Genomic DNA, 15,104 nt, shown 5'->3' with positions numbered 1-15,104 from the left:
CACACTCCAAAATGAACATGGAATCAGCTTGAATTCAGTTTAATGTCCGAGTATGAAGCATTCTGTGATGTTTAGACTGTTCCAATAGTAGCACTGCTTACATCCCTTTCCCCAGATGTACATTAGTAATGAATGTGATGAACAGTCATTCCAATATGATGTGTGGTATTTCATTAAATTATGTAATGAGACAGACATTCAATGAACTATAATAACTAATGCATTCTGTTTTACATGATCATTATTCATGACTCTCCATCTTGGATAATGGATGATCAGCATTAGGTGAGTAATTACTTATTTGTCTGTTTTGTTTATTGACAAATCAGTTCCTGTAACGGCGTTCTTCGTTTGTCGAAAGAGAGTCGGACCGAAATGCAGCGTGGTTGTTACTCATGATCTTTAATGAAGGAAAACGGAACGATACATGAAATAACTATTACAAAATACAAAAAACAACAAACGGAACGTGAAATCTAATTACAGCCGATTTTTTAAATATTTTATATAAAAAATAATTTATTATCTGCAATACCATTCATTCTTTACAACTCATAATTTTCATACATACACAAATAATGGTATTTTAATTCAACTAATTTAACTAAACATAAACCCCAAACAAAACCTCAGGGAGCATCTTCCCTCCCCGTCACACTACAAAATACCTTTCCCTATCTCCCCCGTCCCTAATCTATCCCCTTACAAATCTAAATGACACCCAGCACTAAACCCCCTTCCACCTCTCCCGAGCAGCATGCTGCCCCCACTTACTCTCCTCCCTCATCATCCTCCCCTCAAATCTCCTTCCACCCTCCTCACTATCCCTTCCACCCCCAATCTCTCCCTGTCTTCACCATGTTCTGCCTTGCTTCCCACAGCCCCCGTTTAAAGAGACTCATGAGAAGCCAGAGCAGAAACCTGTCCCTATCCGTCCCTCTCGCTCTCCCTACACCTCTCTAACCTGGCCCACGTCAATACAAAATCCCCTTTACCAAACCTAACAACACCCGTGCCCTAGCCCATACTACTCCGGCAAAGGCACAGTCCCAAAAGACATGGCGCACAGTCTCCTCCCTGCCACAAGAGGATCTTGGACAGGTGGGGGATTGCACCAAACTATACCGTTACAAGATGGAACGTACCGGCAAGCACTTATGGAGGCTCAACCAATTCAGGTCCTTGAGCCTGTTGTCCAGACCCCGCGCCTGCACTCCCTTCCAGACCACTTCCGAGATGCCCACGACAGGCGCCGGACTCCCTGCCTTTCTGACCTCCTCGTACAGGTGCCTGTGATCTAAACCTACTCGGGCAACTTCAACCTCAGGGTGCGCATGCAGCCACTTGGCCGCATGACCAAAGTGCCACGGCAGCTGTTCCGCCCGAGGACCCGTGTTAGACCACACCATTACGCTTCTCGCCTGATACGAGAAGAACACCCGCAGGAGGTAACCGGACGGGTGTATCACTGGATGAGCTCCGTTAACAAGAAAGAAACAAAAATTGTGTCCAGCTTGAGGGGGAAATGTGGTACCCCCCTACCTCCCTCCCCGATGGGACAGATCATGCGTGCCCTGGCGACCCACTCGCACCTGCCACTCCACATGAACTAAAACACAAGCCTCACTAGAGGCCTCCTCAGACAAGCCGGCAATGGGTAGATGTACGCCAAATACAAAAGAGACGGCAACACATCCACCTTTAGGACCAGGACTTTGCCCATAACAGACAAATACCTAGCCTTCCACATTGCTAGCTTCCGCTGTACCACTGCGATACGCATGTTCCAGTTTAGCGTCGCTGGAATGGACCCCGAGAATCCTCAGGGCCCCCTCACAATTGTTTACTCCATGTGTAACTCTGTGTTGTCTGTTCACACTGCTATGCTTTATCTTGGCCAGGTCGCAGTTGCAAATGAGAACTTGTTCTCAACTAGCCTACCTGGTTAAATAAAGGTGAAATAAATAAAAATAAAAAAACAGAGGGGGCACATCTGTTCTACCGCGCCCAGGCACATCTGTTCTACCGCGCCATCTCCCGAAAAACTTGACGGAAGACTTTGCATGGTTCAGAACTGCTCCCGACGCTCGGGTGAAATCCCCAAAGATGGCAAGGGACCTTGTCAGGCACGAGTCCTTGCACAACAGCAAGGAAGTGTTGTCGGCGTACTGCGTCATCTTAACACGCAGCCCACCACTTCCAGGGATCAGCAAGCCTTCCACCCCTGTGTCTGCCCTAATGGCAGCCCCCAGAGTCTCCATGTACAGAACGAAGAGGAGAGCCGAGAGTGGGCACCCCTGCCTGACCCCAGACGAGAGGTCAAAACGTCACCCAAGTGACTATTTACACAAACTCGGCACCCCGCTCCAACATACAATGTATGAATCCATCCTATAAACTTCTCCCCAAATCCTAATCGACCTAACACTCTGAATAAAAAGGATCTATTCACGCGATCAAAGGCTTTCGCCTGATCTAGCGCTGCTACCATTAAAGGCAGTCCTCTATCTTCAACCCAAGCGATGGAGTCCCTGATTAACTGTAGGTTCCATCTAATAGAGCGGCCCTCTACCCCGCACGTCTGATCCTCATGGACGACGTAGGGAAGGGCTGTGCGCAACCGGTCTGCTAAAACCTTTGCTAGTAGCTTGTAATCTACACACAGCATGGTCAACGGCCGCCAGTTGCCAAGGTCTGTTACTTCCCCCTTCTTATATAAAAGTGACAGCACACCAACAGCCATTGATCCCCCCGGGACCCCCGTCTCAAGGATGGCCTTCAAGACTTCGAGGACCACTGGTCCAAGTATACCCCAAAACTTGAGATAAAACTCAGCCGGCAGCCCATCCATCCCAGGCACCTTCCCTTTTCCCATCCTCCTAAGAGCGCTCTCAACCTCTTCTAGTGAGATCTGGGCCTCCATCACTTCTCTAATGTCCTCCGGCAACCGCCTGGACAAGTGTTCTAAAACACATATCCCTGCTCTACATCTATTTCCCTTTCCTTAAATAAACCTTGGAAATGATCAGTTGTCACCCTGACCATATCCTCTGGTTCTCTAACTATACTACCATTTTCTTCCCTAACACCATGCATTACCTTCCTACTCTGTCTGGCCCTAACCAACTTAAAGAACATAGCAGAACAAGTCTCATTATGTTCTAGAAAGCCACTATGCGCACGTTCCAGGAAAGCTCGAGCCTTCCGCTCCTGCAACTCCCTGAGCTGCGCCTTTAGGGTTGCGGATCTCTCCCAGTCAAACGACCCGCCGAGGTAGCCTGCCTCGTATTCGAGTTCAATTAACCTATGGATACGATCCACCTCCCTCCTCTCCTCCCTTTTTTCCTCTTGCAATACCCTATTATAAAAGCCCTAATCCTCACCTTCAAGCCTCCAAAAGAAACCATAAAACCCGTCAACAAAAGCCTGCTCCTCCAGCACATCCCGATCTAACTTCCAGTACCCCCTACCAAAGAGGCAGTCTGGCGACCCCACCTGCAGGAGCACCCCGTCGTGATCCGAAAAGAAAACAGGCAACAGCCACCCAGACAACTTACCCAAAGACCCGGGTACAAAAATATAGTCGAGCCTCCGCTCAACCCCCTGGAGTTGCGCCATGTAGGACTGTCCATTTTCGGAGTAGTGTGCAGACCACCATCTACCAGACCATGGCAAGCCATTAGCCTGGCAATGGCGCCTGCACTGCTATCTCCCCTCTTCCTAAATCTGTAATAAAATCCCCCTATCACTAATTTCCTATTTGTGACACACAGGGGCATCAGACAGTCCACCATCTCCCTCCTGTCTGCCACCACCTGTGACCCATACACCACCACTAATCTAAATTTACAATCCCTTATCGTGACATCCACCCCTATAACCCTCCCCTGCATTACCACAAAAGAATCCTCCACTTTTACCTCCCTGTGCCCACACAAAATCCCTACCCCCGATGAGTGCACCCCCCCAACACCCCAAACCGACTCCCCCTTGTCCCACTCCTCTTAAACCTACCAACATCCCCTCCATCCCTCAGGTGAACCTCCTGTAAAAAACAAAACACACCCTCCAAATAACTAAAAACCGCCCTGCTCTTAACAAAATCCCTTAAACCCCTTACATTTAAACTAACAAAAGTAAAATTAGACCCCATGAAAAATAAAACATGTAATACACTCAAATTCTAAACCCAGACAGAAAAAAAAAGCAAAAACAGGAGACTCACCCGATGCTCCCCTGCTCCATATCTACCGGTGAGAACACCATCCGTACTCCCGACATCCCCCCTCTTCCTCCATCTCACCATCCCAGGATGCAGGAATAGTGTTTGGCTCCGGGGTGCCCTGCACCCTGGGTCTACCCCCACAATCCTCCCCCTCCCCAGTGTTGTAGCTGGTTTGGAAAAAAATCGGGGAGGCTGAGTCCCCAAACAAAAAACTCCCCACCTCCTCCTGTACCCAGTCCTGAGTCTTGTTAGGTGTGTCCCCACCCAACAGAAGTTGAGGGCCTGGGGAAACCAGCAGCAACCCAGAGGTTTCTCCCGCCCCCATCACTCTCTTGGCCATCCCCTCCCTCTCACTGTCGGCCAATCGTTCCCTCCTCTTCATTCTCTTCTTTGGTGATGACGGCAGTGGAGAGATACCACCCTCCCCCCGCCAGCTCCTCCACCATACCCTCATCTCTTCCACCAGGGCACTTTCCCCCAGTCCACTTGCTCTTCCACCGTCTCCTTCTCCACCACTCCTCCCTCGCTTTCTTCTCTCTCATGCTCCTCCACTCGGTTGCCTTCTTCCGCCGCTTTTCCTGGTTCTCCTACTCCCGTGCCTTCTGTTTCCTTCTCTCTTCCATCCGCCGCTTCTGGCTCCTCCTCCTTCCTTGTGGCCTTCCCCTCTGGACCTGTACTCTGGTCATGAGGCGTGCTTCCTTCCCCTCCTCTTATTCCCCCATCCCCCGCTCCTTCCCCAGCCGCAGACGCATATGACCTCTGACGGGCCGGGCACCCCGCCACAGGTGTGCTGACGAGCTACACCCATGGCACGTCTTAGGCTTGTCACAATCCTCGCCTCGTGTTCCTCAGATCCACAAAATCTGCATTTTCTTGTACTGCACGAGGTGAATATGTGACCGTAGGCCATACAGCGCCTGCAAAAATGGAGGCTGACGTGCATAAAACAATGTCCCCCTGTCAGCCCCTAGGGAGAACATAGCAGGAGGATGGAGGTAGCCACCATGTCCCTTTGGGTCCTCTCTGAGGAGGGCCTGGAAGCCTCTCCTCCCATTCCAAAACCCAAGGGAGTCTTTGAGTTGCCTTGCTGAGGAGACGTTATCCATGTATCTCCCCAGAAAAGCCCTCACCTCTTCGTCCTTAACGTAAGGGTTGTAAATGTTAACAGTTACAACCCTAAAGTTATTCTTCTTCAGGCTTGTTATTTCATAGTGGCACATCGGCCTCTCACCTCCCACTGCTCTTGCCCTTCTCATGATATCATCGTGTTTCTCCTCTGTATATAGTGCCACGTCGTATGCTCCCTCCAACGAGTTGCCTTGGAAACAAAACATGTCCTTCCCCGTCAGCTTTAGAATCCCCATCAATATTATCCTTCCAAAAGATTCCCGTCCTAAAGGCTCCAACTCCTTTTCCTTCCAAGCAAACCGAATCGTGTTGGCCAGCCCAATCCCAGGGACCGACCGTGTTGATGGATTTAGCACCATCTCCGCAAGGAGAATGGCGCTCGTTCTCTTCTCTTCCAAAACAAGGAAAAATGAAAAACCAAAGTGACTGAGCCTAATCTGGTGCAAACAAACACAGAGACAGGAACAATCACCCACAAACACACAGTGAAACCTAGGCTACCTAAATATGGTTCCCAATCAGAGACAACAAGAATCACCTGACTCTGATTGAGAACCGCCTCAGGCAGCCAAGCCCATACAACACCCCTACTCAGCCGCAATCCCAATAATACAAAAACCCCAATACGAAATACAACAACATCAATCCATGTCACACCCTGGCCTGACCAAAAATATAACGAAAACACAAAATACAATGACCAAGGCGTGACAGTTCCAGAGAATGACTGTGACAGTGAGTGGGTCCAGAGACATGTTGGAACCCACTGAGTCGATGATGGCTCCGAAAGCCTTTTGGAGTGGGTCTGTGGACTTTTCCATGTGAATATTAAAGTCACCAAAAACGACAATATTATCTGCCATGACTACAAGGTCCAATAGGAATTCAGGGAACTCAGTGAGGAACGCTGTATATGGCCCAGGAGGCCTGTAAACAGTAGCTATAAAAAGTGATTGAGTAGGCTGCATAGATTTCATGACTAGAAGCTCAAAAGACGAAAACGTTGTTTTCTGGTCACTAGTGTAACTAGAGGTGAGGCCTCATTTATCACAGCAGATTCATCAGGTTTAAGCCATGTTTCAGTCAGGCCAATCACATCAACATTATTATCAGCGATTAGTTCATTGACTGTAACTGCCTTGGAAGTGAAGGATCTACCATTAAGTAGCCCTATTTTGAGATGTGAGGTATCATGATCTCTTTCAATAATGACAGGAATGGAGGAGATCTTTATTCCAGTGAGATTGCTAAGGCGAACACCGCCATGTTCAGTTTTGCCCAACCTAGGTCGAGGCACAGACACACTCTCAATAGGGATAGCTGAGCTGACTACACTGACTGTGCTAGTGGCAGACTCCACTATGCTGGCAGGCTGGCTAACAGCCTGCTGCCTGGCCTGCACCATATCTCATTATGGAGCTAGAGGAGTTAGAGCCCTGTCTATGTTCGTAGATAAGACGAGAGCACCCCTCCAGCTAGGATGGAGTCCGTCACTCCTCAACAGGACAGACATGGTCCTGTTTATGGGCGAGTCCCAGAAAGAGGGCCAATTATCTACAAATTCTATCTTTTGGGGAGGGGCAGAAACCAGTTTTCAACCAGCGATTGAGTTGTGAGACTGCTGTAGAGCTCATCACTCCCCCTAACTGGGAGGGGCCAGAGACAATTACTGCTGTAGAGCTCATCACTCCCTCTAACTGGGAGGGGGCCAGAGACAATTAGTGCTGTAGAGCTCATCACTCCCCTAACTGGGAGGGGGCCAGAGACAATTACTCGATGCCGATCTTTCTAGCTGATTTACAGGCAGAAGCTTGGTGATCTCTGACTGTTTCATCCTAACATCGTTGGTGCCGACGTGGTAACAATATCTCTATACTCTCTACACTCGCCAGTTTTAGCTTTAGCCAGCACCATCTTCAGATTAGCCTTAACGTCGGTAGCCCTGCCCCCTGATAAACAGTGTTTGATCGCTGGATGATTTGTTTTAAGTCTAATACTGCAGGTAATGGAGTAGCCAATGACTTGGGTTTTCAATTTGTCAGAGCTAATGGTGGGCGGAAGCCATGCGTCTCAGAACCCGTAACGGGAGGAGTAGAGACCAGAGAAGGCTCTCTGGTTAATGGGGAAATGGGTTGAAAGTTTTGTCGGCTGAATGAGCGACAGCATTTCCCTCCAGAAGCCATGAGAAAGTTGTCCGGCTGCGGGGGACCGTGCCAGGGGATTTATACTAACGTTACTATCTGTACTTACTGGTGGTACAGACGCTCTTTCATCCTTTCCTAAACTGAAATTACCCTTGCATAACAATTGCGTCTGAAGCTGGGCTTGCAGCACAGCTATCCTCTCCGTAAGGCGATCGTTCTCCTGTATATTATGAGTACAGCGACTGCAATTAGAAGGCATCATGTTAATGTTACTACTTAGCTTCGGCTGGTGGACGAACCATGTCCAGATAAAGCGTCTGGAGTGAAAAAGTTGAGAGGGGAAAAAATGTAAAAAATAAAAGTGAAAAAAAAAAATCAAGGCTACAAATTAAATCAGTTTCTTTACATTTATCAAAACTCTCCCCAAATGTTCTCAAGGTAGGTTGTATTATGATGTCATATGTTCTTCACATTCTACTGAATGTATATTCCATAGAACCCTGCCTCCTGACACAATATCCTGTATCTGACATAGAGCCCAATGCTGGTTATCACAAACAATGACAATAATAATTTGATCAGAGAAAGACCAATAACAAAACAACATTATTTATGAAGTTAACCAGATCTCATTGGTTCCCACAGTCCCTACATGAGGGAGGCTTGAGTGACAGGAGAAATCTGATTGGTCCTGTTTGTTCTGTATATAGTGATGTCATCTACCACACAGAACTCACTCTCTGTTTTACACCATAGTGCCAGGATCACGGTATTTACAATGTGAGACCCAGGAGGATAAGCTGAAGAGGGAGGCATCAGCTGGTGAGCTTGGTAAGTATAAATTCTCCAATAATCTATATTTCACTATGATGTTTAATGTATTTGTAGTTTGTTTATACTATGTTTTAAATGTGTCTCTGAGTCAGTATGTTGACCAGTTCTCTATGTTGTGTTACAGTGGGAGGAGAGACCTCAGATACAGACCCCACACTTCCACTGAGGAGGAGACACAGCATGGAGTTAATTCCTCCAGATAGTGAGTTATGGATGTAGATGATATTATATTAGACACTGTTGTACCTCCTCTATCTAGTGAGTTATGGATGTAGATGATATTATATTATATTAGACACTGTTGTACCTCCTCTATCTAGTGAGTTATGGATGTAGATGATATTATATTATATTAGACACTGTTGTACCTCCTCCATCTAGTGAGTTATGGATGTAGATTATATTATATTAGACACTGTTGTACCTCCTCCATCTAGTGAGTTATGGATGTAGATGATATTATATTAGACACTGTTGTACCTCCTCCATCTAGTGAGTTATGGATGTAGATGATATTATATTATATTAGACACTGTTGTACCTCCTCCATCTAGTGAGTTATGGATGTAGATTATATTATATTAGACACTGTTGTACCTCCTCCATCTAGTGAGTTATGGATGTAGATGATATTATATTATATTAGACACTGTTGTACCTCCTCCATCTAGTGAGTTATGGATGTAGATGATATTATATTAGACACTGTTGTACCTCCTCCATCTAGTGAGTTATGGATGTAGATGATATTATATTAGACACTGTTGTACCTCCTCCATCTAGTGAGTTATGGATGTAGATTATATTATATTATATTAGACACTGTTGTACCTCCTCCATCTAGTGAGTTATGGATGTAGATGATATTATATTATATTAGACACTGTTGTACCTCCTCCATCTAGTGAGTTATGGATGTAGATGATATTATATTATATTAGACACTGTTGTACCTCCTCCATCTAGTGAGTTATGGATGTAGATGATATTATATTAGACACTGTTGTACCTCCTCCATCTAGTGAGTTATGGATGTAGATGATATTATATTAGACACTGTTGTACCTCCTCCATCTAGTGAGTTATGGATGTAGATTATATTATATTATATTAGACACTGTTGTACCTCCTCTATCTAGTGAGTTATGGATGTAGATGATATTATATTAGACACTGTTGTACCTCCTCCATCTAGTGAGTTATGGATGTAGATGATATTATATTATATTAGACACTGTTGTACCTCCTCCATCTAGTGAGTTATGGATGTAGATGATATTATATTAGACACTGTTGTACCTCCTCCATCTAGTGAGTTATGGATGTAGATTATATTATATTAGACACTGTTGTACCTCCTCCATCTAGTGAGTTATGGATGTAGATGATATTATATTAGACACTGTTGTACCTCCTCCATCTAGTGAGTTATGGATGTAGATGATATTATATTATATTAGACACTGTTGTACCTCCTCCATCTAGTGAGTTATGGATGTAGATGATATTATATTATATTAGACACTGTTGTACCTCCTCCATCTAGTGAGTTATGGATGTAGATGATATTATATTAGACACTGTTGTACCTCCTCCATCTAGTGAGTTATGGATGTAGATGATATTATATTAGACACTGTTGTACCTCCTCCATCTAGTGAGTTATGGATGTAGATGATATTATATTATATTATATTAGACACTGTTGTACCTCCTCCATCTAGTGAGTTATGGATGTAGATTATATTATATTAGACACTGTTGTACCTCCTCCATCTAGTGAGTTATGGATGTAGATGATATTATATTATATTATATTAGACACTGTTGTACCTCCTCCATCTAGTGAGTTATGGATGTAGATGATATTATATTATATTATATTAGACACTGTTGTACCTCCTCCATCTAGTGAGTTATGGATGTAGATGATATTATATTATATTATATTATATTATATTAGACACTGTTGTACCTCCTCCATCTAGTGAGTTATGGATGTAGATGATATTATATTAGACACTGTTGTACCTCCTCCATCTAGTGAGTTATGGATGTAGATGATATTATATTAGACACTGTTGTACCTCCTCCATCTAGTGAGTTATGGATGTAGATGATATTATATTAGACACTGTTGTACCTCCTCCATCTAGTGAGTTATGGATGTAGATTATATTATATTAGACACTGTTGTACCTCCTCCATCTAGTGAGTTATGGATGTAGATGATATTATATTATATTAGACACTGTTGTACCTCCTCCATCTAGTGAGTTATGGATGTAGATGATATTATATTATATTAGACACTGTTGTACCTCCTCCAGATAGTGAGTTATGGATGTAGATGATATTATATTAGACACTGTTGTACCTCCTCCATCTAGTGAGTTATGGATGTAGATGATATTATATTATATTAGACACTGTTGTACCTCCTCCATCTAGTGAGTTATGGATGTAGATGATATTATATTAGACACTGTTGTACCTCCTCCATCTAGTGAGTTATGGATGTAGATGATATTATATTATATTAGACACTGTTGTACCTCCTCCATCTAGTGAGTTATGGATGTAGATTATATTATATTAGACATTGTTGTACCTCCTCCATCTAGTGAGTTATGGATGTAGATTATATTATATTAGACACTGTTGTACCTCCTCCATCTAGTGAGGTATGGATGTAGATGATATTATATTAGACACTGTTGTACCTCCTCCATATAGTGAGTTATGGATGTAGATTATATTATATTAGACACTGTTGTACCTCCTCCATCTAGTGAGTTATGGATGTAGATGATATTATATTAGACACTGTTGTACCTCCTCCATCTAGTGAGTTATGGATGTAGATTATATTATATTAGACACTGTTGTACCTCCTCCATCTAGTGAGTTATGGATGTAGATGATATTATATTAGACACTGTTGTACCTCCTCCATCTAGTGAGTTATGGATGTAGATTATATTATATTAGACACTGTTGTACCTCCTCTATCTAGTGAGTTATGGATGTAGATGATATTATATTAGACACTGTTGTACCTCCTCCATCTAGTGAGTTATGGATGTAGATGATATTATATTATATTAGACACTGTTGTACCTCCTCCATCTAGTGAGTTATGGATGTAGATGATATTATATTAGACACTGTTGTACCTCCTCCATCTAGTGAGTTATGGATGTAGATGATATTATATTAGACACTGTTGTACCTCCTCCATCTAGTGAGTTATGGATGTAGATGATATTATATTAGACACTGTTGTACCTCCTCTATCTAGTGAGTTATGGATGTAGATGATATTATATTATATTAGACACTGTTGTACCTCCTCCATCTAGTGAGTTATGGATGTAGATGATATTATATTAGACACTGTTGTACCTCCTCCATCTAGTGAGTTATGGATGTAGATGATATTATATTAGACACTGTTGTACCTCCTCCAGAGAGTCAGAGTGTTGATCAGTGCTGTGTGTTGTGTTGCAGTTGGAGGAGAGAGCAGCAGTCCAGACTCCCCAGTGTCTCCCAGTGTGTCTGAGCTGAGACTGGTGCTGCAGGTGAAAGAAGAGAGGGATGAGGAGAAGAAAATAGAGCTGGAGAGGGAGCTGAAGAGGGAGTCTGATAGAAGGGAGGAGATGGAGAGATTTAGAGAGAAGAGAGAGAATGAGAGGAGGGAGATGGAGGAGAGACACAGACAGAAGATGGAGAACTGTACAGAGGCCAGAGAAGAAGCAGCGAGAAACCTGATGAATATCTCGCAAGACTTACAGTGGGACATCATGATCCCACAGACAAAGATGGAGAGGGAGTTCACTAGACAGATGGAGGAGAAGAATAGACAGATGGAGGAGAAGGATAGACAGATGGAGGAGAAGAATAGACAGATGGAGGAGAAGGATAGACAGATGAAGGAGAAGGATAGAGAGATGGAGGAGAAGGATAGACAGATGAAGGAGAAGGATAGAGAGATGGAGGAGAAGGATAGACAGATGGAGGAGAAGGATAGACAGATGGAGGAGAAGGATAGACAGATGAAGGAGAAGGATAGACAGATGAAGGAGAAGGATAGACAGATGAAGGAGAAGGATAGACAGATGAAGGAGAAGGATAGACAGATGGAGGAGAAGGATAGAGATGGAGGAGTAGGATAGACAGATGAAGGAGAGGGATAGACAGATGGAGGAGAAGGATAGACAGATGGAGGAGAAGGATAGACAGATGGAGGAGAAGGATAGACAGATGAAGGAGAAGGATAGACAGATGGAGGAGAAGGATAGACAGATGGAGGAGAAGGATAGACAGATGGAGGAGAAGGATAGACAGATGAAGGAGAAGGATAGTCAGATGAAGGAGAAGGATAGAGAGATGAAGGAGAAGGATAGAGAGATGAAGGAGAAGGATAGACAGATGGAGGAGAAGGATAGACAGATGAAGGAGAAGGATAGTCAGATGAAGGAGAAGGATAGAGAGATGAAGGAGAAGGATAGACAGATGAAGGAGAAGGATATAGAGATGAAGGAGAAGGATAGACAGAGGGATAGACAGATGGAGGAGAAGGATAGACAGATGAAGGAGAAGGATAGAGAGATGAAGGAGAAGGATAGACAGATGAAGGAGAAGGATAGACAGATGAAGGAGAAGGATAGAGAGATGAAGGAGAAGGATAGACAGATGAAGGAGAAGGATAGAGAGATGAAGGAGAAGGATAGACAGATGAAGGAGAAGGATAGACAGATGAAGGAGAAGGATAGAGATGGAGGAGTAGGATAGACAGATGAAGGAGAAGGATAGACAGATGGATAGACAGATGAAGGAGAAGGATAGAGATGGAGGAGTAGGATAGACAGATGAAGGAGAAGGATAGAGTGATTGTGGAAAGGGATGGAGAGATAAAGGGACTCATAGAAAGACTGAGGGAAATGTGTAAATGAGTTATTGTAACTAGCCTGAAGAAGTGCTGTCTGATCCTGTCTAGAACAACCTGATAGTCTGTCCTGTGATGAGTGTCATGGTGGGAAAACAGGTCAGAATACTGTCTGATCCTGTCTAGAACAACCTGATAGTCTATCCTGTGATGAGTGTCATGGTGGGAAAACAGGTCAGAATACTGTCTGATCCTGTCTAGAACAACCTGATAGTCTATCCTGTGATGAGTGTCATGGTGGGAAAACAGGTCAGAATACTGTCTGATCCTGTCTAGAACAACCTGATAGTCTGTCCTGTGATGAGTGTCATGGTGGGATAACAGGTCAGAATACTGTCTGATCCTGTCTAGAACAACCTGATAGTCTATCCTGTGATGAGTGTCATGGTGGGATAACAGGTCAAAATCTGTCATCCTGCCTCCCTGGGTTAAATTTGGAAGACACGCTTCAGTTGAATAAAGTCATATTTAACTGTTTTTCCCACCTGTGTTTGTGGGGTATTGTTTTGTGTTTGTGGGGTATTGTTTTGTGTTTGTGGGGTATTGTTTTGTGTTTGTGGGGTATTGTTTTGTGTTTGTGGGGTATTGTTTTGTGTTTGTGGGGTATTGTTTTGTGTTTGTGGGGTATTGTTTTGTGTTTGTGGGGTATTGTTTTGTGTTTGTGGGGTATTGTTTTGTGTTTGTGGGGTATTGTTTTGTGTTTGTGGGGTATTGTTTTGTGTTTGTGGGGTATTGTTTTGTGTTTGTGGGGTATTGTTTTGTGTTTGTGGGGTATTGTTTTGTGTTTGTGGGGTATTGTTTTGTGTTTGTGGGGTATTGTTTTGTGTTTGTGCACCACGTTGTCACGGTTTATTGATTTATTAGTTTTTTTTTCACAAGTTTCACTTTGAAAGAAATATGTGGATCTCAACATCCGCTGCGCCTTGGTCCCGTCCTTACGACAACCGTGACAGTAGCAGTATCAGGTATGACCCCTGACCTCTGACCTCACTTTGAAGTGACTGTTACCAGAACACATCCAGTGTCTCCAGTGTCTCCATTCACACCATTAGTGTTTAATGGACAAGTCACAGTCTCTGACCTTTGTCCAGACATTCACTAACTGTCCTTCACTGTCTTGTGAAAGGTTACCAACTGTCTGATCTTTATGATTGGGTGGATTTATTTCAGGGGTTACAAGAGAACTCCCAGGGCAGGTTTCCGGACACTGAAAGTGATTTGTTGTCAAAGACTCGGTTTATTCCCGAAGAGTTTTCAATGGCTCCTTGTGGTTCGGTGGACCAAGCTGGTGTAATAAGTCACCATATCTGACACCTGAAGACTGGTGGAAGCCAACACAGTCTTCTGATCCACACGAGACTCTGGCTCCAAACCAATCTGTCCGTAAGAGTTATTTAATGTTGAGGAGAGTGAGAGGTCAACAGATGTCACGCCCTGACCTCAGTTATCTTTGTTTTCTTTATTATTTTGGTTAGGTCAGGGTGTGATAAGGGGTGGTTTGTTGTGTTTTTGTCCTGTCTAGGGTTTTTGTCCTGTCTAGGGTTTTTGTCCTGTCTAGGGTTTTAGTCCTGTCCAGGGTTTTAGTCCTGTCCAGGGTTTTTGTCCTGTCCAGGGTTTTTGTCCTGTCCAGGGTTTTTGTCCTGTCCAGGGTTTTTGTCCTGTCCAGGGTTTTTGTCCTGTCTAGGGGTTTTACATTTACATTACATTACATTTAAGTCATTTAGCAGACGCTCTTATCCAGAGCGACTTACAAATTGGTGCATTCACCTTATGACATCTAGTGGAACAGCCACTTTACAATAGTGCATCTAAATCTTTTAGGGGG

General features: G+C 44.1%; 1 protein-coding gene across 3 annotated transcripts in view; it reads left to right on the top strand.

Annotated features, from left to right (window-relative positions):
- The window catches only part of LOC127907163 (histone-lysine N-methyltransferase, H3 lysine-79 specific-like), a 233,665-nt gene extending 221,152 nt beyond the window's left edge, over window positions 1-12,513 (top strand). For all 3 annotated transcript variants that reach the window (XM_052460938.1, XM_052460940.1, XM_052460939.1), the window contains 3 exons: window positions 7,940-8,328; window positions 8,456-8,533; window positions 11,842-12,513. In XM_052460938.1, the coding sequence (XP_052316898.1) occupies window positions 8,512-8,533; window positions 11,842-12,506 (687 nt within the window). In that variant the 5' untranslated portion in view covers window positions 7,940-8,328; window positions 8,456-8,511 and the 3' untranslated portion in view covers window positions 12,507-12,513. The remainder of the gene's footprint in view (window positions 1-7,939; window positions 8,329-8,455; window positions 8,534-11,841) is intronic.
- The last annotated feature ends 2,591 nt before the right edge of the window (window positions 12,514-15,104 follow it).

The sequence above is a fragment of the Oncorhynchus keta genome, chromosome 14 (genome assembly GCF_023373465.1).
Source record: "Oncorhynchus keta strain PuntledgeMale-10-30-2019 chromosome 14, Oket_V2, whole genome shotgun sequence".
Classification (NCBI taxonomy): Eukaryota; Metazoa; Chordata; class Actinopteri; order Salmoniformes; family Salmonidae; genus Oncorhynchus; species Oncorhynchus keta.
This window is presented reverse-complemented; position numbering and strand designations above follow the sequence as displayed.